The 22,285-nt window shown below is 44.8% G+C and overlaps 1 protein-coding gene across 3 annotated transcripts in view; it reads right to left on the bottom strand.

The window, feature by feature from the left end:
• Positions 1–18,180: 18,180 nt before the first annotated feature.
• Positions 18,181–22,285, bottom strand: part of LARS2 (leucyl-tRNA synthetase 2, mitochondrial) — a 114,125-nt gene continuing 110,020 nt past the window's right edge. For 2 of the 3 annotated variants that reach the window (XM_045002995.1, XM_045002994.1), the window contains exon 21: positions 18,181–20,497. In XM_045002995.1, coding sequence (XP_044858930.1) covers positions 20,318–20,497 — 180 coding nt within the window. In that variant the 3' untranslated portion in view covers positions 18,181–20,317. The remainder of the gene's footprint in view (positions 20,498–22,285) is intronic. The other variant, XM_045002996.1, reaches the window with a different exon arrangement.

The raw sequence follows: 22,285 nt of genomic DNA, 5'->3' as shown, positions 1-22,285 counted from the left end.
TGGTTTGGAACTTTTCACCTCTGCTATGTCATTTAATTCACTGCCTGGATAGGATCACCACTGATTTTGTTTTGCCTAAGGGGGAGGGTCCCAGAGCCCAGACTCCAGACTGTGCCTGAACATCTACACTGCAGCTTGCAGCCCCAGCCTGTGAGCTGGCCTTGGCCAGCCACAGGTGTTGAATTGATGTGTAGACATATCCAGAGCTGTGTGTCTAGTCTAGCTTTGAATATCTCCAGGCATGGTAATACCAAAGCCTCTTTCACAACGTGTGGGATCTCAGGAAAACTGGGAGCAAAAGAAAATTCTAAGGGGCCATTTTGGAGTGGACAGTTCTCTCTTGGGACTGGTGTTCTGCTTAAGGTGTTCTCATTGAAGAGATTTATCAAATTCTTGAATGGTCCTGCTACTTCTGCTCTACCCACCTAGTCTATTTAGGGGGAAGGTTTCTTAAGCCTATTAACATGATGAAATTAGTGAAACCCTTGGTTCAAAAACTGTTGCAAGACTCTGTTCCCTTCTCTCAGGCCCTCCTAGCCCTTTCTGAGCTTTGAGGATTTTTCATCTCTATTCCCCTCGCCTTTTGTTGTGGTGACCATCTTGGCCAAGCAAGCCAGGAGGCTGCTCAAACTGGATCATATTAACACTACTCTTGAACTGCCGTACAACGTTCACTCCCCTCAGGCAACCCCTATCGGGCTGAGAACTGAACCCAGAATTCCTCTGTGATAGTGAATTCTACTAACCCACAGGACAGGTCTGGGAGAGTGTATTTAAACAAAGTAGAAACTGTTGCAGGGAATATTGTTTGCAGATTTTCACAGCAGCTATCCCTACACAGCTTTGCAAAGTCAGTTCTCTACAGATTGCAGCACTGCTTTCATTCAGCTCCAGAATGGAACTTTCTAATTGTGCTAGGATATTTGGGGATGAGGACAGATGTAGGAGTAAGCTAAAACCATCACACATTTTTCACCATGTGATTCAACATTCCCTTGTTTCAAAGCTACCATAGTGATGAATATAGAATGAGCAGCAGTATAGAAGAGAATAGCTAAGAAGTAAATACTATTTGCCTTATCACATTCCTCTTCCCATTGACTTCAAGTTTATTTGGAAATTAATTTGGCACAGATCTTAAGATGGCATGTACTCAAAACAATCAGCAGCAAGATCAGTGTCTTTTGGGGAGTGAAAGTTTTACTTTTTGGATTTAAGATTGAGAGCCAAATAGATTATGAGGAAATACGTAGATGAGTGAACATTAAACAAATTAGTTACATCTTGTAAATTGGGATCAATTTATGTATGTTCTTGAAAACTACTGGAAAGCAGTACACAGTGAAAAGGTAAATACAAAAAAATTAAAAATTTGAAAGGAAAAGTAAATACAAGGTAAGAATATAGGGCTAAATCTTGCTTGTCTGACTTAAGTGAGTATCCTTGTGACTTAAATGCAGCCCATAGTGTAAAACTGTGGAACAAATAGTGCTCAGAAATGAAACTATACATCCCTCACTTAGTTTCTTCCCCTTTTCCTCACAAAAGGATCTAAAATTAAATGAGCAAATGCAAGCTCCTTCCCAGAAAATCAGTGACCAGGCACCTTCAAGAATGAATTCCTGTTGTTTTTCTGAGACATTGCTACACGAGAATCTTTAGATCTCTTAGATCCGTCCCTCAGTGGGGCAGAAATATGATGGTATAGAAATAGTTACTTTCAGCTTTTTGACAAACAAAAGATAGAATCTGTCACTTAGCACAAATCATTGCTCTTCCGCTTTCCTTTGGTTTTCAAAGAATTGGAGTGATATAGCATTTACTTCCCCAGAAACTTTGGGAAATTTCTTTTAAGCAAGGATCTTACATCTGGAGGTTGATTTATAACTGGGCCTGTGAGAACTCCCCACCTCCAAGGAAGCAGCCATCTTATTGTATGTCCTTCTCTGCCACTGCTGACCGTTATCCAGCTATGTTAGACACATTTCCTTCCTATTCCAAAGGACACAATCAGCTGTGTGAAGAACAATACAGGCTTAGACAACATGGAAGACATCTTAAAAGAACCCAAGTCTCTTAGCTGTAAAGCTGCAAGGACTGTGTTTATACTAAATAAGCACAAACATATGCCTTAACTGTAAGCTCCTTGGAGCAGGGACAGAGAGCTTATTCTCTCTCTGAGATTTGGTCCTGGGTCACTACTACCTTGCCCCTACTGAACAAATCCTTAACCTCAACCCAGCATCTCCTTCACTTTCAATTGGGAAGGGATATAATTATTTTTATTTGCCATATATTATTCAGTCATTAGATACCTCTCTGGGTTGTAGAGATTTGCAGATAGAGTGTGGTACTGATAAACAAGGGAGACAAAGCTGGAACTCAAGCTGCATGGAAGCCTTTGTGTTTTTAGTTTGTATTTGCTTTCTGTATATCATGACAAGGGATACTGAATATAGGAATGAAAGGCCCCACAGCCATTGTATAGAAATCAAGATGGGGGACATTTTCTCTTACTCCTCGTGTTATTTTGTCTTGATTTCTCTCTATAAATATTATCTTTTGAAGAAATTTTTTGCTGACTTAATTTGTGTTTATTTCGGTGGACACTGTTCACCAGCTTCATATACTGGAAAGCATTATGTTCAACTATGGAGCTATAGACAAACGTTTAATAATACAGGGATCATTTCATTCACAGCCAAAATGCAGCTGTCTGTGGGGTAGAGTGAGGTAGGTCTTTAAGAGAACACAACAACACTATCCAAAATAATGGGACTAGAAATAAACAAGAATTGTGAATTCAATTGAAGCTGCAGAAAGAATTTTAGGTGGGAAAAAAGTTATTGCCCGAATTGGAATTTTGTTAGGATGCCTTTACTCTTGCAAGAAATGTCCTAGGGTTTCTCACACAAGGTCAGGATGTTAGTTTATAGATGGCAGGTAAAATTTTCAAAGACCCTTCTTCAAAAGTGGCCAAGTCACTTAGGAGCTAAGGCACTTTCAAAAAAAGGGAGAAAGGCTCCTAAGTCACTTAAGTGACTGAAAGTTTTACCCACTGGCTCTACACCGGAGTAGTCAATTATTTTTTGTGAAGGTCCACATTTCTTGGTGAAGGTAGAGTCAAGGTTGAGACTCCAGAGAAAACAAAAACCAACAATAATGAAAAGAAGTAAATAAAGATTTTTGGGGCCGTTCAAAAGCGTCTGGTGGGCCAGATTTGGCCCGCGGTCCATCTATTGACTACCCCTGTTCTACTTGTATAACACTGCCTAGTATGGTACTGGAAGCTTAGTTTCACTACTGACTCAGAGGGAAGAGTGCCACCTTCTGAATCACCAGCAATAATGACTACAGCATCCTGGATCTCCCATCTAGGTACGGACCAGTGGCTCCCACATTTCTTGTGAGATCTGTAGAGAGCATAGCCCAAGATGACATCATTAAAAACACTTTTAATAAGGCCCCTCTTCCCTTCATGCTTATTGCATCAAAAGAGCAAGAAATGTTTCCCCATTACCACAGCAACAGCCTGCAACTTGAAATCATTTCCTCACTACAAAGAATTAAACCACTATCTCGTAAAGTGCAGTGGAAATCTACACAGGGAAAAAAATAGTACAGCAAAACAGAGATGGCTTTAGAGAGTTAGGGGAAATGTTACATTTCAACCCTCAGTGAACAAATGTGACCCTTTCCTAATAAGGAATCTGAGGAATTTCCCTGGTTTCCTCAAGGACATCTGAGCCTTCTTTCATAGCAGCAGCAGCAGCTGCCAGCAAGGGAGTACCTCAGCATAACATGTTCCCCTTTCTCTTAAAAAGAAAAAAGGATCAGCAAGTGAGTGTGCATGCTCCACTCATAGGAAAAAACCACATATGCGTACACACCCTTTCCAAACGTAATCTGACAAACTCAGTCATGTATTTGTAACTAGAAAATAACCCTAATAACTACAACAGATACAAGCAAACTACATTACCCTCACTAGTCTTTCACACTATTACCACTAGTTCTTAGAAAACAGCAACGTGGATAAGACACAACGAGGTGGCGCTCCCAGTGTGGTGGGGTGGCAAAGAGGGCTACGGTGACCCTTGGCTGCATAAACAGGGGAGCAGGGAGGTGATTTTCTCTCTTTATGCGGCATTGGGGAGACCGCTACCGAAATGCTGCATACAATTCTGGTGTCCACGTTTTAAAAAGGAGGGTGAAAAACTGGAGATGGTGCAAAAATAGCCACAAAAATGATTTACGGCGGGAAAAAATGTCTTCCCTGGAGAGCCTTAAAGAGCTCAATCTATTTAGCGTATCAAAAAGATTGAGAGGTGACAATTACAGTGTGAGAGTAACTTAAAGGGGAGAAAATACTGAGTACTAAAGGACTCTTTAATCTAGCGGAAAGAGGCATAACAAGAACCAATGGCTAGAAGCTGAAGCCAGTCAAGTTCAAATTAGGCACACGTGTTTAACACCGAGCATGATTAATTACTGGCAGGGCCGGCTCCAGACCCCAGCACGCCAAGCGCGCGCTTGGGGTGGCATTTTGCCGGCAGGGCGGCAGGCGGCTCTGGCGGACCTTACGCAGTCATGCCTGCGGGAGGTCCACTGGAGCCGCGGGACCGGCGACCGGCAGCGCGCCCCCTGCGGCATGCCGCCGTGCTTGGGGCAGCTGGATTCCTAAAGCCGCCCCTGATTACTGGATCACACTATCAAGGACGGTGGTGGAGTCTCCATCTCTTAATGTCTTGATATCAAGACTGGATGTCTCTCTGGAAGTTATGGTATAGCCAGGGAAGTTATTGAGCTCAATACAGGGGTAACTAGTTGAATTTTAATGGCCTGTGATATACAGGACAGACTAGATGAGCCAATGGTCCTTTCTGGTCTTAAACGTTAAGAATTAAACTCTCTGGATGGACACAAGGGCGCATTTGTAGCTTTGACCTCAGTACAGCTTTAAGTGCTGCAGGCACAGTTTTGCACCTGCAAATAACTGCGTTACACAGAACTGCAGGTGCGAATAACAGCGAGACATCTAGCTGTGAATGAAGGAGCTTTTCCAAAATGCCTGAGGAATTTAGGAGCACAATTCCAGTCGACTTAGATGCTTTTGCAAATCTCCCTTTATTTGGTTTGTGCACACAAGCAGGTCTAATTGCTTATGTCCCACAATTCACTACAGCTGCAAGGATTTTTGGTAATTAGCTATGGCCACAATTGTCTGGGCCTGCAAAAAACACCCCACCAAACCAGGCCTTCACAGAAAATCAGTCCCCCAAAGTCAATCCTTGTAATAAATAAAAGCCACGAGAATACTTTACACTTACATATCAGCCTTGCACCAAGGGCCATATGCCGCCAGTGCTCTGAAATACCTAGACACTATGTTTTAGTGGGGAAACAATAAACTACTTTAAATCTAATAATAAATGAAAAATAACACTTTAAAATATATTTCCAGGATCAAAGCTGGGTATGTAGGTTGCAGAAGTGAACAGATCCCTCCAATCTAGAGATAATAGACACTGTCGCTGAGAAAGAAATTGGGGAGAGAAAAAAAACCATAGCCCTATGCAAGGAGAATATCTAGGACCCCCTGGCTTTGTAAAGGGGCCTTAAATGGGTGTGTAATTTATGCTAACTTTAAGGATGCCCTCAAAGTGTTTGAAGCATTACATTTCCTTAAAGAAACAAGCCTGCCCCTGTTCTGAAGAGGAGGAGGGGAGGGATGCCTTCCCTCTCTTTTCCTCTGACTCCTCAAGGGGCTGGAGCAGCTACTTCTTTGTTTACAGGGCAAAGCAAGCGGAGGACGGAGGGAAAGAGCCTTTGAAAGCAGCAGTTCTCGATGCCTTTGCAGAGGAGCAGGAGATGAGCAAGGGGATGGATGGCAGGAAAGAAAGGGAGATTCAAACCAGGCACATTCGGAGATTCTGCTGGGCGCTGGGCCATTTAAAAAGACTCTGCCAAGGTTGGGAGGCCACACATTAGACCTCCCTTAAATAGGTTCCAAGAATGCATTGAAATGTTTCGAGATGCCATCCCCATCCCCCTCAGGCCTCTGCATTCCTCTGGGAGGCCTGACACTTCCTCCCACGTTTACTCGTTTAACCCTTTAACCCACTGAGACACTACAGCAGAGGCTGCTTAGGGCTATTCTTTATCCTAGGCCTCGTCTACAACTGGGGATTTTAGCCACCAGTGTAGCTGCACCAGTGCAAACCTCTAGAGTTAATGCACTGCACTGGTGCAACTGTGACTTGCACTGGGGCAGCTACACCAGGAGAGCTTTCAGCAATAGTTAAAATCCTCACAGCAGACAGGGCTTAGGCTTCCATCAGCTGCCTATCTGAACACTTCCATCTGGGGAACAGGGCTTTGGCCTGCAAACCCCACAGGTCCTTGCGGATGCACCAGAGGCACCGACGCTTCACCCCTGCCTTGGCTTTGGAGGCCTCTCCCCACCTTCAGCTACAGCTGCCCTGGAACTCACCTGTACCACAGCTTGTAAGGGGCGCACAACAGGTAATGCAGCCTATAGTCAGCCCTCCATGACAGTGGGGCAGTGCCATGGAGGGGGCTGACCCCCCTTCCTGAGAAGAGAGGAGAAATCTGCACATAGCACTTGTGGGGATTATTCCTTCCCCTCCCCCCACAAACTCGGGACAGAAATGGGTCCTACCAAATGCGGCTTTGTCTTTTCCCTCTGTTTTTCTAGTAAAGTTCACTGAGTATAACTTAGAGACAGAAAATGTTCCACCAAAGTCCAGCTAAAACCATCACAGCTGGAGATACATCCCTGCTCTGGAATACAAATCATACAGCCCAATGAAAAGCTTCACACACAGTCAGTGGTAAAGGTTTGTTTGTTTTTCTAATTTCCTCGCCCTTTATGGTTATAAGGCACCACAACAGTGGTGCTGTGGCTCATACTGTGCTATGTAAATAAATCTCACAGCACCATTCAAGTATCATATCTCTCTGTTACAGAGAGGTAAAGTGAGGCACAGATCGGGTAAGTGGCTTGCCTCAGGCCCTGCAGCAAATCACTGGGGAGACAGGGCAAGGGAACAATCTCAGGGATCCCAGCCACTAGATCACATAGCTGCTTAATTGTGATACGGGGCAAATTCTATTGTGTTCAGTAAACTGTAGAGCCTGGTGCTGTGTGCTTCCCCGTGGGAGGCCGGGTGATAAGTGCCAAGCAAGAAGCTTCTCTAGCTTTCCTGCCTTTACTCAGCAGACACATTGTTGGAGTTTCTCTTTCTGATCTATGTACATACCATCTGTGGCATTTGGCGTGGTTCTGATCTCACATCCATGGAAGTCTAAACTCTTGCTCTCGGTTACTCCAGATTTCCACGAGTGTAACTCAGTTGGTGACAGTTGCATTTTTCTTGATTTACACCAACGTGAATGAATAGAGAATCAGGCTCAATATTTTCTCTTTTCTGTTTTTCAGGAGAATAAATCTGGAAAATATGCCAACCCCCCCGCTCCCCTTGCATTAATAAATACAGTGTTATGATCTGCTTAAACACTGTACGTGCCTCTTCGTATTCCTAGTTTGAAATAACTCTGTAGGTCATGTGACATTCTGTCATTGATCAATGGACTAATTCAACATAGTGGACTTATAGCGGACATAACAGATGTGGCTAACACATCCACCCGTCCTTTCACTGTATGTTCTAGAAGGCTCTTGCTGACCAACAGATGTTTTTTAAATGCTCTTTCACGTGGGAAAGTTGCAAAGCAAACATTTTGATTGCACCCTTGATATTTTATATCACCACATGGATCTCCAGGGATGACACATACTCAAGAAAAATATTTCTAAAGAGCTTTCTAACTTTTGACAATACTTGTTGGCTGCTCAACACCGGGAATATAACTACAGTTTCTGAAAAGCACATCTTGCAGCAATCGGTAAGATTCTCTAACGCTGCTGCTGGACATTTTAAGCTAATCTTTTTTTTTGTCACAGAAAATTTAATTTCCTGTTGAAGGCCTGTTCTTTTAGCCTTACCCTCAAAACAAACCCAGAATGCCCAATGCCAGTAATGTGTCATATTGCTTTATTGCGTTGCTCTTTTTTTCTGGCCTCATTCTTTGTGCCGTGTGTTTATAGTTGCAGATTCCGGCACTGTATTGTTTATAGTTGTCATGATTATACAACATGTAACTTTGGGTACTGTTGGCATGAAGCATAATTAGCAGAGATGAGCTGCAACTGCGGGGTCTGATTCCCCATTGCTCTGAACCTCGTGCAGTCATTTACATCAGTGAAAAGTAGGTGTAGAACTCTACTAATACAGAGGCCATGGCTACACTTGCAAATTTGCAGCGCTGCAGCAGGGTGTGAAAACACACCCTCTCCAGCGCTGCAAATTGCGGCGCTGCAAAGCGCCAGTGTGGTCAAAGCCCCAGCGCTGGGAGCGCGGCTCCCAGCGCTGTACGTTATTCCCCACAGGGAGGTGGAGTACGGACAGCGCTGGGAGAGCTCTTTCCCAGCGCTGGCGCTTTGACTACACTTAACGCTTCAAAGCGCTGCCGCGGCAGCGCTGCCGCGGTAGCACTTTGAAGTGCAAGTGTAGCCTCAGCCTAACTCAGAATGGAAGCATTTTACACCCATTTTGGACTGGTGTAAATGACTACACCAGATACAGCGAAATGGAGATTCAGGTCCTTAGATCTGGATTTGACCATCCTCCTGCACCAAAGCTCAGGGTTGTTTGGATCCAGTGGCTTGGTTGGAGTCTATTTCTAATAATTAATAGCATGCAAGGCCTGATTTCGAGTAAATGTGTAGCTGCACAATTTAGCACATGCCCTTGCTTTGGATACACACTATTAGCTGCATGCATGCAAATGGAAGATTTGTACATGGCAAAGTGTCCAACTCGCCGTGTGTGCAAAACAGGGACTTGCACACACACATCTAATAGTGCATGCACAATAGAGGTAGGCGTTTGGATGTATGTAAATGCCTACCTGCAATTGTACTGAAGAGCAGGCCTTTAAAGTAAAAAGTGTAGAATTCTTTGCACCAAGAAAGGCTGAGAATGAGTTTGGGTGATCACAGCTGGAAAGAACATACTGATTAAATTGATTACAGCTAAGCATTTTCCATTCATGTGCTGTTGTGATGAATGAGAGATCAAGTTGCCTACAATGGCCTGCAGATCAGTAGAACATGCAAAGGATTCTCATAGCTGCCCATTACTACAGGCTACTTTTGATGAGGTCATTATGAACGTCTCTATGGCAGATTTAGGTTATATTCAATTTAAAACAAATACAAAAATCCAAGAGATTTTCAAAAACTTCAGCTTTTCACTCCATCCAGTACTTAACTGCTATGCCAATGCTAAGGACGTGGAAGAACAATTCTATCACCGACTTGCTGTGTCTTTTTCCACAAGTCACTTATGCCCACACTGTCAAAAGCATCAACTAAATGGTCCTGAACTTGAGATATCCAAGGTCAGATTTTCAGAATCCCTGAAGAAACTCAATTCCAGAGCGAGTGAATGGGTCCTCTGGGTGCTGGGTATCCAAAATTGAGGCACCAAAAATCAGTAGACACTAGAAAATATCGGCCTTAATTTCTCTGCGTCTTAGATTCCACATCTGTGAAATGTTAGCTCACCTCAGAGGAGAATTGCAAGATAAAATTTTTGCATTCCTTTGGGACTCCTTGGACAGAGAGGCTAGTGAAGTGCCGTGTTATACAATACTAGAAAGTCACTTTCCAAAACATTCTAAAAGGAAAATCATCACCATGAAGGTCAGAGGATGAGTCCAACTCTCTCTTTCACATTTGACACACGGCAGGCAAAATTCTCTTCTCTGGTCTGCACTGTGGATCGTAACTGATATTCTGCTCTCCTTACACGTGTGTAATTCCAGTTCTGCTCTCACTGCTGTACACAGCAGAACATGTTTTTTGAGTTCCTCTGCATTTGCTGGATCAACTGGGATCAGGGGCTGGTCCCCTTGTTTCTTCTGAGGGGCCCTGCCAAACCTGGCTGCCTGACCAAAAAATGTGGTGGTAGGTCACGGGTATTTCTGTGAAGAGGGATGATCAGACCCTGAGCTAACAAAGGGTCTATGAGCTAATGGGAGGGTGCATCTGCCTTCTATGGGTTCTCATTTTGTTTCAATACTATCATTGGCCAACACTTCTGCTACAGTACAGACCTTTGATATAAAATTAGGTATGGCCATTAGTGGGAGGCACCAAAGAGAGTGGGAGAAAAAGCATCTATCCTGAAAACCTGTGCGTAAAACTCAAAATAGGTAAAAATAAAATGAAGGATGTTGACTCCCTTCTATAGGTTACCCTAAAACAGACATATAAAATGACATGTGATTTTTTTCACAGTCTCTAACCAACCAGAAACAACCCTAGTGTAAGATACAATGAAGCTTTCACTAAAGCACTATACACTGCAAATCTCTCTAGGAATGAACAATTGGCAAAGTGCTACTTAACATTCTTTCCAGTTCATGTTGATTGTAAAAGGTTTAGAGAAAGACCATGGCCTTCTGGGAGGCTTTACACTGAAAAGAGAAGACACAAAGGCTTACACTTTATGAGCTTCATTATGGGCAGAATTCCTTCTATGGGGAGGAACCCCCCCTTCCCAAGTTCTTTATAAAGGCAAATAAAAAATGGTGTTAGCCAGGTGTTTTGGCTCTGAGGCATTGTTTAAAAAGCTAATAAACAAGAGTTAACTGCATTTGCTTTTCAATCAGATCTCCTTTTTGGAGTCAGCTGAGGGGCCTGGAAAAATAAGCGCTTTATCAAGTGTGTTCTAGCATATATTTTTGTTTGAAGTATGTCTGAGACATGTTTATAGAATGGTGTTAGCGCATGACCTAGGCTGTAACAGCCTTCTCTAACCTGGTTTTGAAACCATGTTGCCTCATCCACATATTAAAACCAAGTATTCAAATCCCTTGATCATGCTAGCCAGACAGCCATGTTCAATAACTATGCTTAAACATTCTTTAATCCATCTATGGATTTTATACAGCCGCCCATAACTGCAGTATCTGAGCACCTTCCATGTGAAATCAACAGCAAAGGCCCTGGTGGACTTCATGGAATCTCTGACACTTCTCCCTTTTTGGGGTAAAAACTCAGCTTGGGGTAGGGGTTAGGGGGGCCATGTTGGGATTTTAGGTATAAGGAGGTGTCAATGTTTAACTTTTTTAAAACTCAAAAGTTAACTTTAGAAACATAGGAACTGCCCCATGGGATCAGACCATGTTCCATCTTGACCTGTATCGTCTGACAGTGACCAGCTACAGATACTTCAGAGGAAGGTGCAAGAAACATTGTTATGGATAATTTACCCATCGGGGAAATTTCTTCCTACCCCCTCAGTTAGAAGTTGTCTTATACCTTTAATCATCAGGGATTAGGTGTAGGTATACATAATCCTGCCTCAGTGCAGGTGAATGGACTAGATGACTTCTTGAGGACCCTTCCAGCCCTACATTTCTATGATCGTATCACTTTCAAACTTTACTAAACTAACTCTTTATCCATATAAATGTCCAGAATTTTTTAATTCCACTGAATTCTTGACCTCAGTGATATTTTGGGGCAATAAGTTCCACTAATTTTCCATTAATAAAAACATTGCATAAAACAGTTTTAAAATATGCTGTCTTCTAATGTCACCGAATGTCCATTTGTTCTTGTACAGGTTTCTCATTAAGCAATAGGATACTGAAAATTTTCCTTGCAGTGTCACTTTTCTATTTGATTGTTATGGACTGTACTGGGTGTATCTCTCACTGGGTATAGCTAGTCTCCCAATGACCAAGCTTTCTCTTGATCATCACTTGCATGGAATGATAGGGATACCATATCCATTTAAGTATGTATGACTAGCATAATGCCATTCACATGATCCACCACTGAGAAGAATAGATTTCAAAATCTCATACTATTTAAGATTGTAACTTTGGGGCAAGGACTGCCTGTTTTGTAGAGGGCCTAGACCAGTGGGGCTCAGTTGGGGTATCTATTTGCTACTGTAAAACAAATAATTTCTAAAGAAATGTAGAAGAGGTGGATTAGGAAAGGCTAATAAATAAATAAATACCACACAGAGTTACTTTAGACAAGTAAGATACCACTTGGCAGTCTGTGTTGTCAATATCAGTCCAGTCTAGGCATATTAATATAGAAACAAACTTGTGACACACAACTGTCGTAAGACAAATAAAATGGTGCTGGTTAGAAGCATGTTAACTTTATGAAAAGTTTCAACAGCTGCCATAGGCTAAACCCAAAGCACTTCAGCTGACAGCCGCACAGCTTTCAAATACACAATCCAATATGGGATTAGGCTATGTCAGGCTTTCCACATCTTCATCTCTCCCCCGCTTACTTTTTCAGAACTTTATTCCATCATCGAGACCACAGTAGAAACCAAGTTGTGACTCATTGTCAAAATGCAGCCGTGACTTGCCGTATTTCTTGCACAATTGGCTAGAATGACTTTTTTTTTTTAAGACAGAGGAAAAAATTGTTCCTTATTATATGTGTATGCATTGCAACGTGAAATATACAATTCACTTATCATCCTGGAAGAGCAAATACACTCCTGTACTAACAGTAATAAATACTGTTGTCTGCTGCTGAAACTGGCAGTTACTGCAGCCCTTCTTAAAAGGCACACAGATTTGTTGATCTTATTGCATTTTTCTTCCTCCTAGTAAATGAGGAGGGTTTCTATTTACAGAAGCATAACACCTCCCACATCTATGAAAAACTCTTCAAAACTGTTGCCTAAGGATTTTGTAAATGTTTACACAGAAAAAGCAAGACTGCTGTGAGTTCCAAATGATAGTTTAAAAGGCTTCTTTATTAGTCCTTATAGGGGCATCTGAGTTTTAAGAATTTATAACAACATGTATATCAGACAGACATTGGAATTAAACTGGTTTTAATTTTCAGCTGATGCCTATGTTTGACTGCCTGGCTAGATACATTTCTTTATGACTAGGATTTTTAAAGAATTACATTACAAAGAGCAGATCTTCATTGTAAATATGCCAACTGTGCCAAATTCCCAAAGGCCTGGACTACACTAGGACTTTAATTCGAATTTAGCAGCATTAATTCGAATTAACCGCGCACCCGTCCACACCATGAAGCCATTTAATTCGACATAGAGGGCTCTTTAGTTCGAATTCTGTACTCCTCCCCGACGAGGGGAGTAGCGCTAAATTCGACATGGCTATGTCGAATTAGGCTAGGTGTGGATGCAAATCGAACTTAGTAGCTCCGGGAGCTATCCCACAGTGCACCACTCTGTTGACGCTCTGGACAGCAGTCCGAGCTTGGATGCTCTGACCAGCCACACAGGAAACGACCCGGGAAAATTTGAATTCCTTTTCCTGTCTGGGCACTTTGAATCTCATGTCCTGGTTGGACATCGGGGCGAGCTCAGCAGCACCGGCAACGATGCAGAGTTCTCCAGCAGAGGAGTCCAGGCAATCCCAGAATAGAAAGAGGTCCCCAGCATGGACTGACCGGGAAGTCTTGGATCTAGGTAATATAATAATTGGAGATATACCAATCTCCTAGAACTGGAAGGGACCTTGAAAGGTCATTGAGTCCAGTCCCCTGCCTTCACTAGCAGGACCAATTTTTTTTCCCCAGATCCCTAAGTAGCCCCCTCAAGGATTGAACTCACAACCCTGGGTTTAGCAGGCCAATGCTCAAACCACTGAGCTATCCCTCCCCCCTCGGTGTGTGGGATGATGAGTCTGTGCTGTCGGAGCTGCGCTCCAACAAACGGAATGCGAAGACCTACGAGAAGGTCTCCAAAGCCATGACAGACAGAGGATACAGCCGGGATGCAATGCAGTGCCACGTGAAAGTCAAGGAGCTGAGACAAGGCTACCATAAAATCAAAGCGGCAAACGGACGCTCCGGAGCCCAATCCCAGACATGCCGCTTCTACGAGGCACTGCATGCCATTCTCGGTGGGTCTGCCACAACCGCCCCACCAGTGTCCGTGGACTCTGACAAAGGGATAGTGTCGACGGCCAGTTCCTCGTCGATGTTCGCAGATGGGGAAGATGAGGAAGGAGATGAGGAGGGGGAGGCAGTCGACAGCGCTTCCAACGCTGATTTCCCCGACAGCCAGGATCTCTTCATCACCCTCACTGAGATCCCCTACCAACCCTCCGCAGCCGTTACCACGGACCCTGAATCAGGAGAAGGATCAGTGGGTAAGTGCTTTAAACATGTTAACATTTATTTCTTAAAAGAACAGGAAAATAGACTAGGCGAACAGAAGGTCTATATACAGGGGAATGGAACAGGCATCTTCCGTGGAGATCTCCAGGAAGCTCTCCTGGAAGTAGTCGAAAAGCCTATGGAGGAGGTTCCTGGGAAGAGCTGGCTTATTGGGTGCTCCGAGGTAGCACACTTTTCCGTGCCACACTCTCAGCTGGTACTCCGGGACCAGTGCCTTGACGAGCATCGCAGCATAGGGCCCTGGCTTGTGCTGGCTTTCATACAGCATGCGCTCTCTCTCTCTCTCTCTCTGTGACACCCGCCTCAGGGTGATCTCGTGCGCAGACTCCTGCATGTAAGTAGAGTAATTTGTGTACTATTAGTATTGGTAGTGCTTCACTGTTCCTTAGAACAACAAGAAGCGTCACTTTAGAGCCACGTACTGGAGGCTACAGAATGGCAGCATACAGGGATCTTTTCCAAGGGAAAACCACGAGGGGGTGGAACAGGGGCAGAGTTTATGCTTTCAGGATTGCCTGCAGCAAGAGGACAGAGCTGGACATTGACTTTTAAGCAGCCAAAAGCCTTTGGCTTACCATGCCTGGCTGCTCCACGGATTCAGCTTTCCTGCCCCGCTTGTCTGGTCTGCAGTGCAATACCCCAGGAAATGAAAGCGAATGCAGAGAAATCGAACTTTCCCTGAGTGAGTGCGCATGAGATAGGTGCCGTCCATGGTCTGGTTCACAGACAATGAGTAGACTATGTTTCATTTTTGAGAAAATGTATCTTTGTAAGCAATTCACTCCCTTTTCCCCATCACACAGCTGCAACAGTATCCCGACCTGCTCCACCATGCCCCTCACAGAGGCTGGCGCAGATTAGGCGGCGTAAGAAAAGGACACGGGACGAGATGTTTGCTGAACTTATGGGCTGCTCCAGAGCAGAGGCGGACCAGCAGAGCCAGTGGAGGGAGAACCTCACACAGCAGCAGCGCTCACACAGCGAACGGGAGGACAGATGGCGTCAGGAGGACCAGCAGGAGACTCAAACGCTGCTTGGACTACTGAGGGAGCAAACGGACATGCTCAGGCGCCTTGTCGATGTTCTGCAGGACCGCAGGCAGGAGGACAGAGCCCCCCTGCACTGTGTCTGCAACCGCCCTCCCCCGCCACACACTCCAATACCCACCTCACCCAGAATAACAAGAAGGAGGGGCACCAAGGGCCGTGAAAACTGTCACTGCACCACAGCGGACTGCTAAATTACCCAAAAGTTCACAGTCCCTAGATTTTGAAAAGTTCTTACCTTTACTGTGTTGTCAAGTATTAAAAGTAGTTTGCTGTTAATTACTGTTTCTGTCATGTTTGTTTGCTGAAGACTTTCTGTGAAGGGGGGAGAGGGGTTTGGTAATTGCATAGGACATTCACCATGAACAGGGTACAGACATGGGGGCAGGATCAACAGCAGGTTACTCACTGAGTGCAGTCACTAGGCACCCTGGTCAGTCTGTGAGGTGTTTTTAATGTTCTGTTCATAGGCGGCAGGTGCCCTGCTCCAGGTATACTTGGAGGTGGGTCTCTCCCCCGGCCCTGCCTGGATCGGGCCCTGGCCCACGCGGGTCTCCCCCCGCCCCGTCAATTCCCTGCCTGGAGCAGGTCCCAGCACCCACCTGCCACCCCTCCCCTGGCATGTCGTTTCCCGCCCCCCCCCCCGCGCTGCGTCCCTACCTGACAGTAGAGCGGCTACCGGCAGAAATGCTGTCTGCTGCCCCAGGGCCCTAGCACCTGCCATCCACAAATGGCAAGGCAGGTTGCCCTCACCCTGCCCTTCTACCGTAGCCCTGAGCCTCTACAATGCCCCAAACCCTCAGCCCCAGCACGCAACCCCCTATGCCTCCTCCCCCTTCCCACACACCCCTCACCCCTTCCTACGCCCCCACCCCCAGCCCAGAGGCTGCACCCAAACTCCGTCCCAAAGCCTACACCCCTCAACCCTTCCTGCACACCCACCTGTAACCGTCCTCCCCCCAGAGACCGCTGTAGGAGCAGTAGCCTATCATTCCTAGAGTCTAGAAGCGGTCTCTACATCACTGCACACCCTACCCACCACAGTCCGCGTCCCTGTTTCAACCCTTTAACGCGAAATCATTATTAAAGAAAAGGTTTTTAAATAACAATGCTCCATTAACTTTATTTTTACACGTGTGTTGGAAGGGGGCAAACGGGGTGAACGGGTATGAAACTGCAGAGGAGAGTCAACAGTAACTGGGTAAAGAAACAGGGGCAGGTTCAGCTTCTCTGTAAAGCAACTGGACAGTCATAGGTTACCCTGCTCTCTGAGGAACCTAGCTTTCAAAGCCTCCCGGATGCACAGCACTTCCCGCTGGGATCTTCTAATGGCACGGGTGTCTGGCTGAGCGTAATCAGCAGCCAGGCGATTTGCCTCAACCTCCCATCCCGCCATAAAGGTCTCCCCCTTGCTCTCACAGAGATTGTGGAGCACACAGCAAGCTGCAATAACAATGGGGATATTGTTTTCGCTGAGATCCGAGCGAGTCAGTAAGCTCCGCCATCTCCCCTTGAGACGTCCGAAAGCACACTCCACCACCATTCTGCACTTGCTCAACCGGTAGTTGAAGAGTTCCTTCTCACTGTCCAAGGCGCCTGTATAGGGCTTCATGAGCCAGGGCATTAGCGGGTAGGCTGGGTCCCCGAGGATCACTGTAGGCATCTGCACATCCCCAACAGTTATTTTGTGGTCCGGGAAGAAAATACCTGCCTGGAGGCATTTAAACAGACCAGAGTTCCTGAACACACGCACGTCATGAACCTTGCCCGGCCACCCGACGTTGATGTTGGTAAAGCGTCCCCTATGGTCCACCAGTGCTTGCAGCACCATTGAAAAGTAGCCCTTTCGGTTAATGTACTGGCTGGCCTGGTAGTCCGGTCCCAGGATAGGGATGTGAGTCCCATCTATAGCCCCACTGGAGTTTGGGAATCCCATCGCGGCGAAGCCAGCTATGACGACCTGGACGTTTCCCAGGGTCACTACCTTCGAGAGCAGGAGTTCAACGATTGCGTTGGCTACTTGCATCAGAGCAACCCCCACGGTAGATTTGCCCACGCCAAAGTGGTTCGCTACTGACCGGTAGCTGCCTGGCGTGGCAAGTTTCCAGAGGGCTATGGCCACTCGCTTCTGCACAGTCAGGGCTGCTCGCATCCGGGTGTCCTGGCGCTTCAGGGCAGGGGACAGCAAGTCACACAGTTCAAGGAAAGTGCCCTTACGCATCCTGAAGTTTAGCAGCCACTGTGATTCATCCCAGACCTGCAGCACTATGCGGTCCCACCAGTCCGTGCTTGTTTCCCGGGCCCAGAATCGCCATCCCATAGCATGAACATGACCCAGTGCCACCATGATCTCCACGGCGCGGCGTACCATGCTTTCTGAGAGGTCTGTGCCAGTCTGAGACTTCATGTCCTCACCGCGCTGCCGTTGCCTCCTCGCCCGATTTCTCAGCATCTGACTGTTGAAGAGGTGTACGATAAGGTGCGAGGAGTTGACAACGGCCATAAGTGCAGCGATGATCGCAGCGGGCTCCATGATCGCAGTGGAGTGCTGTGGCGTCCGCGCTGTCACTTATAACAGGAAAAGTGCGCTAACTGATTTCTTGCCGGCGGGAGTGACGGTTGAATGCTGACAGTTACCAAGGACCACCCTCGACACAGTTTTCCCCCCAGCAGGCATTGGGGGCTATACCCAGAATTCCAATGGGCAGCGGGGAGTGCGGGGACTGTGGGATAGCTTCCCACAGTGCACCGCTTCCAAAGTCGACGCTTGCCCCATTAATGTGGACTCACAAAGTCGAATTAGTGTCCTTAGTGTGGATACATAAATTCGACTTCGTAAGGTCGATTCCACAAATTCGACTTAAGTTGATTCGAAATAGTCTTGTAGTGTAGACATACCCTTAGTGTTTCTCTGTTGAGAAGGACTGTTGCAAGAGAAAGCATACATCAGTATGGTCCAGTGGGCAGGGCAAGCGGCTGGGAACTAGGAGAGTTAGTTTCTGGAATTAAAAAATCAGAGACCCAAATCCTGTTTGCTAAGGTTGGAACTAGTGTGGGATTCTAACTGGATTCTAGCTGCTTGGGTGACTGACTAGGTAATTAACTTGTTTATGGACTATTAAACAAGATGATTTTTCTGGTTTCTTTTCAATTTAGTAGACAGACTGTCTGGTTGATGAGTTGGCTCCAGGCTTAACAGACCTTTTTAGATGGCTAGCTGATTTTTTTGGCTGGCTTCCTAGCTGCAAAGATACCCCCTGCTTGGCTGGTTTAAAAGGCCACTTGATTCACTGCCTGTAAAGAACAAAGGTCATCGTACAGTAAACCCTGTAATTTTCTTTTTTAAGAAAACCATTCCAAATGACTGCAGTGCAGACTTGAGAATTCAAATTCCCTCTCTTCCTTTTGTTAAACAGTGTAAACATTTCCTTGTGCATATAACAGTGACGTATTGTACACACAAATGGCTGCACTGGTGCATGAGAATTACTCTGTATTTTATGAAACAATCTCATTGATTTCAGATTCCCTTAGGAACACAATTGTTTGCACATAATGAAATCCACTGAAAAAACAAGAGTTGCCATTTGGGTTCTCACGTGAGAGCTCATCTTGAACCAAGAAAGGATGCTATGTTTGACTTCACCAGCCCTGCATTATTAGTATTTAAGTAATTCTTTTGTACAATGCGTCTGATGTGCTCGGAGATGTGCTATCTGGTGAAAACAAATTCTATTCTATTCAGAAGAAACTTTCTGTAGTTTGTAAAATCTGAAGAAGATAAATGTAAGGTGATGGAAAGCAAGCAAAAAAGGACATAGATTAAACCAGAATGTATGAAAAGTATTTTTTTATATTCTTAATTTGTCTGTCAAACATGTCTGAAGTGCACTGTCAGAGCTGTGTAAGGAAACATCCATCCTGATGGCCTTCACCAGGGGTTCTCATCCTTTTTATTTTTGCCTGCTTCCCCCCTTCCCCCCCGCCAAAACCAAAACCAACCATGCTATAAAAACTCCACTGGTTTTCTGCTTATAAAAACAGGGCCTGCGGTAGAGGGGACCAAGCAGGGCATTTGCCTGCAGCCCCATGCCAGAGGGGCCCCCACAAAGCTAAGTTGCTCAGGCTTTGGCTCCACCCCCAGTGGCGGGGCTCAGGGCCCTGGGCTTCAGCCCCATGCAGTGGGACTTCAGCTTTCTGCACTGGGCCTCATTGAGTCTAGCACTGGCCCTACTTGGTGGACACCCTGAAACCTCTTTGAGGCCCCCCCCCCAGGGGGCTCCGGACCCTGGTTGAGAACCACTGGCCTACACTATCCTAGCCACAATCCAGTGCTAATTGGTTCCTATAAGCACTCAATTGCACCACAACAGTGAATAAGGAATAACGCTATTTCATATTAGCGAACCCAAATGTGATCTCTATCTAGGAAGCAGAGGTGACTGGTGACACATTATGGTTTTTTGAACGTGTTGTGGAGCAAGTATTCACTACAGTAGTTTGGCTCTTTAATTATATTTACCAAAAACACTGATAGAAACAAAGTCAATTTCCTAGTAAGATACATTCTATAGATTGGCCCAGATACCCATGAACTTTAGGACACCTGAATACTGATGCAGACATCTCTAATGCCCTCTTAACTGCAGTTTCAGATTTCTCCCAAATCTTTTTTTCTTTTGCCCACTTTTCCTTACACTGCTGCCTCCTGTAGCATCCTTGCTCAGCCTGACAATATGGTGAAGTAGCTTCCTTCACTGATCAAATAGGAAACCCCAATACCTTGGCTTTTCTTTATGTTTAAATGAAGACTGACTTGACAAGGATCAGCAGCAATACAGTTTTAGCCAATAAAGATTTTTCCTTTTCTCCATTGTGAAATAGATTTAAATAAGCATAATTGGTATTTTTAATAGGCTTCATTTTGAAGCATTCCATCAGCCACTCACAGGCTAGCAGCCTTAGACAACACATATTCCCATTATTCTTGCACTAGGAAGTTGATGAGGGCAGTTCTTGGAGACAGAAAGGCCTTTTTGATAGGACGTCCCTGGAGGTGTTTGATTCCGAGCTCACTTTGAAGAATTAGTTCATGGACTTCCTCAGCATTCCGGGCTACTTGGCGAGGCATACTGACTTTGCCACAAGCTTTGTTATTGATCTGGAAAACAGAGACATGACAGCAAGAAAGGACTGAAGTTACTAAATTGACCCAAAGGACTTCGTATCTACACTCCAATCCACCCAGTTACACTTGTAGGAAACAATGATATCAAACCTTCTCTCTTTTTCTTTATTGACTAGAAAGAAAAAAACAAATAACTCCCTAGGTACCAGAGTAGCAGCCGTGTTAGTCTGTATCCACAAAAAGAGCAGGAGTACTTGTGGCACCTTAGAGACTAACAAATTTATTTGAGCATAAGCTTTCATGGGCTAGAACCCACTTCATTGGATGCATGCAGTGGAAAATACAGTAGGAAGATATATATACACAGAGAACATGAAACAATGGTCATTACACAAAGTTAAACTATTTCCCCATGTTTATTCCCACCCCCACACACTGTTCCTCACACCTTCTTGTCAACTGCTGGAAATGGGCATTTTGATTACCACTACAAAATGTCTTCCCCCCCCCACCCGCTGGTAATAGCTCACCTTAACTGATCACTCTCGTTACTGTGTGTATGGTAACACCCATTGTTTCATGTTCTCTGTGTATCTATCTATCTATCTATCTTCCTACTGTATTTTCCACTGCATGCATCCAATGAAGTGGGTTTTAGCTCACAAAAGCTTATGCTCAAACAAATTTGTTAGTCTCTAAAGTGCCACAAGTACTCCTGTTCCCTAGGTACCATATAGAAGGAGAGTGACTCTCAGTCACAGTATATGCTCTATGAAACTTGAAAGAATGGCAATGTGAAGTTCTCCTTTTTGAAGGCTTCTAGTATCAGCAGAATATACAACTAGGTGATATATTAAATGTTTGAGAATTGCACAAGCTGAACAAGGAGACAGCAAATCTAACTGTTTGGCAGATGGAAATTTTTGACAGTCTGCTTTAGACTTTTGCTTTGTCTTTTAAAGTACTTGAATGATAAACCACAGAGATTAAACCACATTAGTTTAAAACAAAACTTGTGACAGAGGAGATACCTCCGAAAGAGATTAATCACAAACTATTTTTAAAAAACGACATCCGTTTATTAACAAGATGAGTATCCATAAAGCTAACAGCAACTGCTAGGAACACATCCCCTAAGAAGGTAATGCTTTCGTTTGTTTGGCTGCTTTACAAAGCAACCTCCGTACTGACTCCCTAGCAGCATGGCAAAAATCACACATTACTGTAGAATAACATCTACCTAGAGATTTATTTAAAATTATAAAAGGCACCTCTGGGGATGCCTTTCACCCTTTCATCACTGCAGATCATTGCAGCCAATAAAATAGATAAAGGAAGGAGAGCGGAGATCCCTACTGAGCTCCTCCTCCCAATTTAAAACCAGGAGATTCATGACCAAAGCTGTCAGATTTGTATGTAACATTTTAATGTAATTAATGAAATCAACCCCAATCCTAAATTATATCAAGTAAGGTTTTTAGATATTTTTATTTAGTTTAACCAAATTACTTCCCTGTAGGAATGGGGAAGGCCAGTGTAGGTGGTGCAGATCTTTGTCCTTTGGATCAAAAAGTAACATTTTCCATGGAATTTGGACTGGAGCTTGTGTGAAAACTTTTCTGGCCACTGCATTTTATCAAGGATATTAGTATACAGTACAGCTACTGCAAACCAGGAGGAGGGGGAGAGGTGGATCCCAGGTTTTGTAAAAGGAAATGATTCGTGCAATTCTTAATGACAGAAGTGGGGGATACGTACTGTAACTGGAGGTTCTTCGAAATGTGTGGTCTCTATCTGTATTCCACCCATGGGTACGCATGC

The sequence above is a fragment of the Mauremys mutica genome, chromosome 2, assembly GCF_020497125.1.
Source record: "Mauremys mutica isolate MM-2020 ecotype Southern chromosome 2, ASM2049712v1, whole genome shotgun sequence".
Classification (NCBI taxonomy): domain Eukaryota; kingdom Metazoa; phylum Chordata; order Testudines; family Geoemydidae; genus Mauremys; species Mauremys mutica.
Note: the sequence above shows the minus strand (reverse complement) of the source record. Positions and strands in the feature narration are given on the sequence as shown.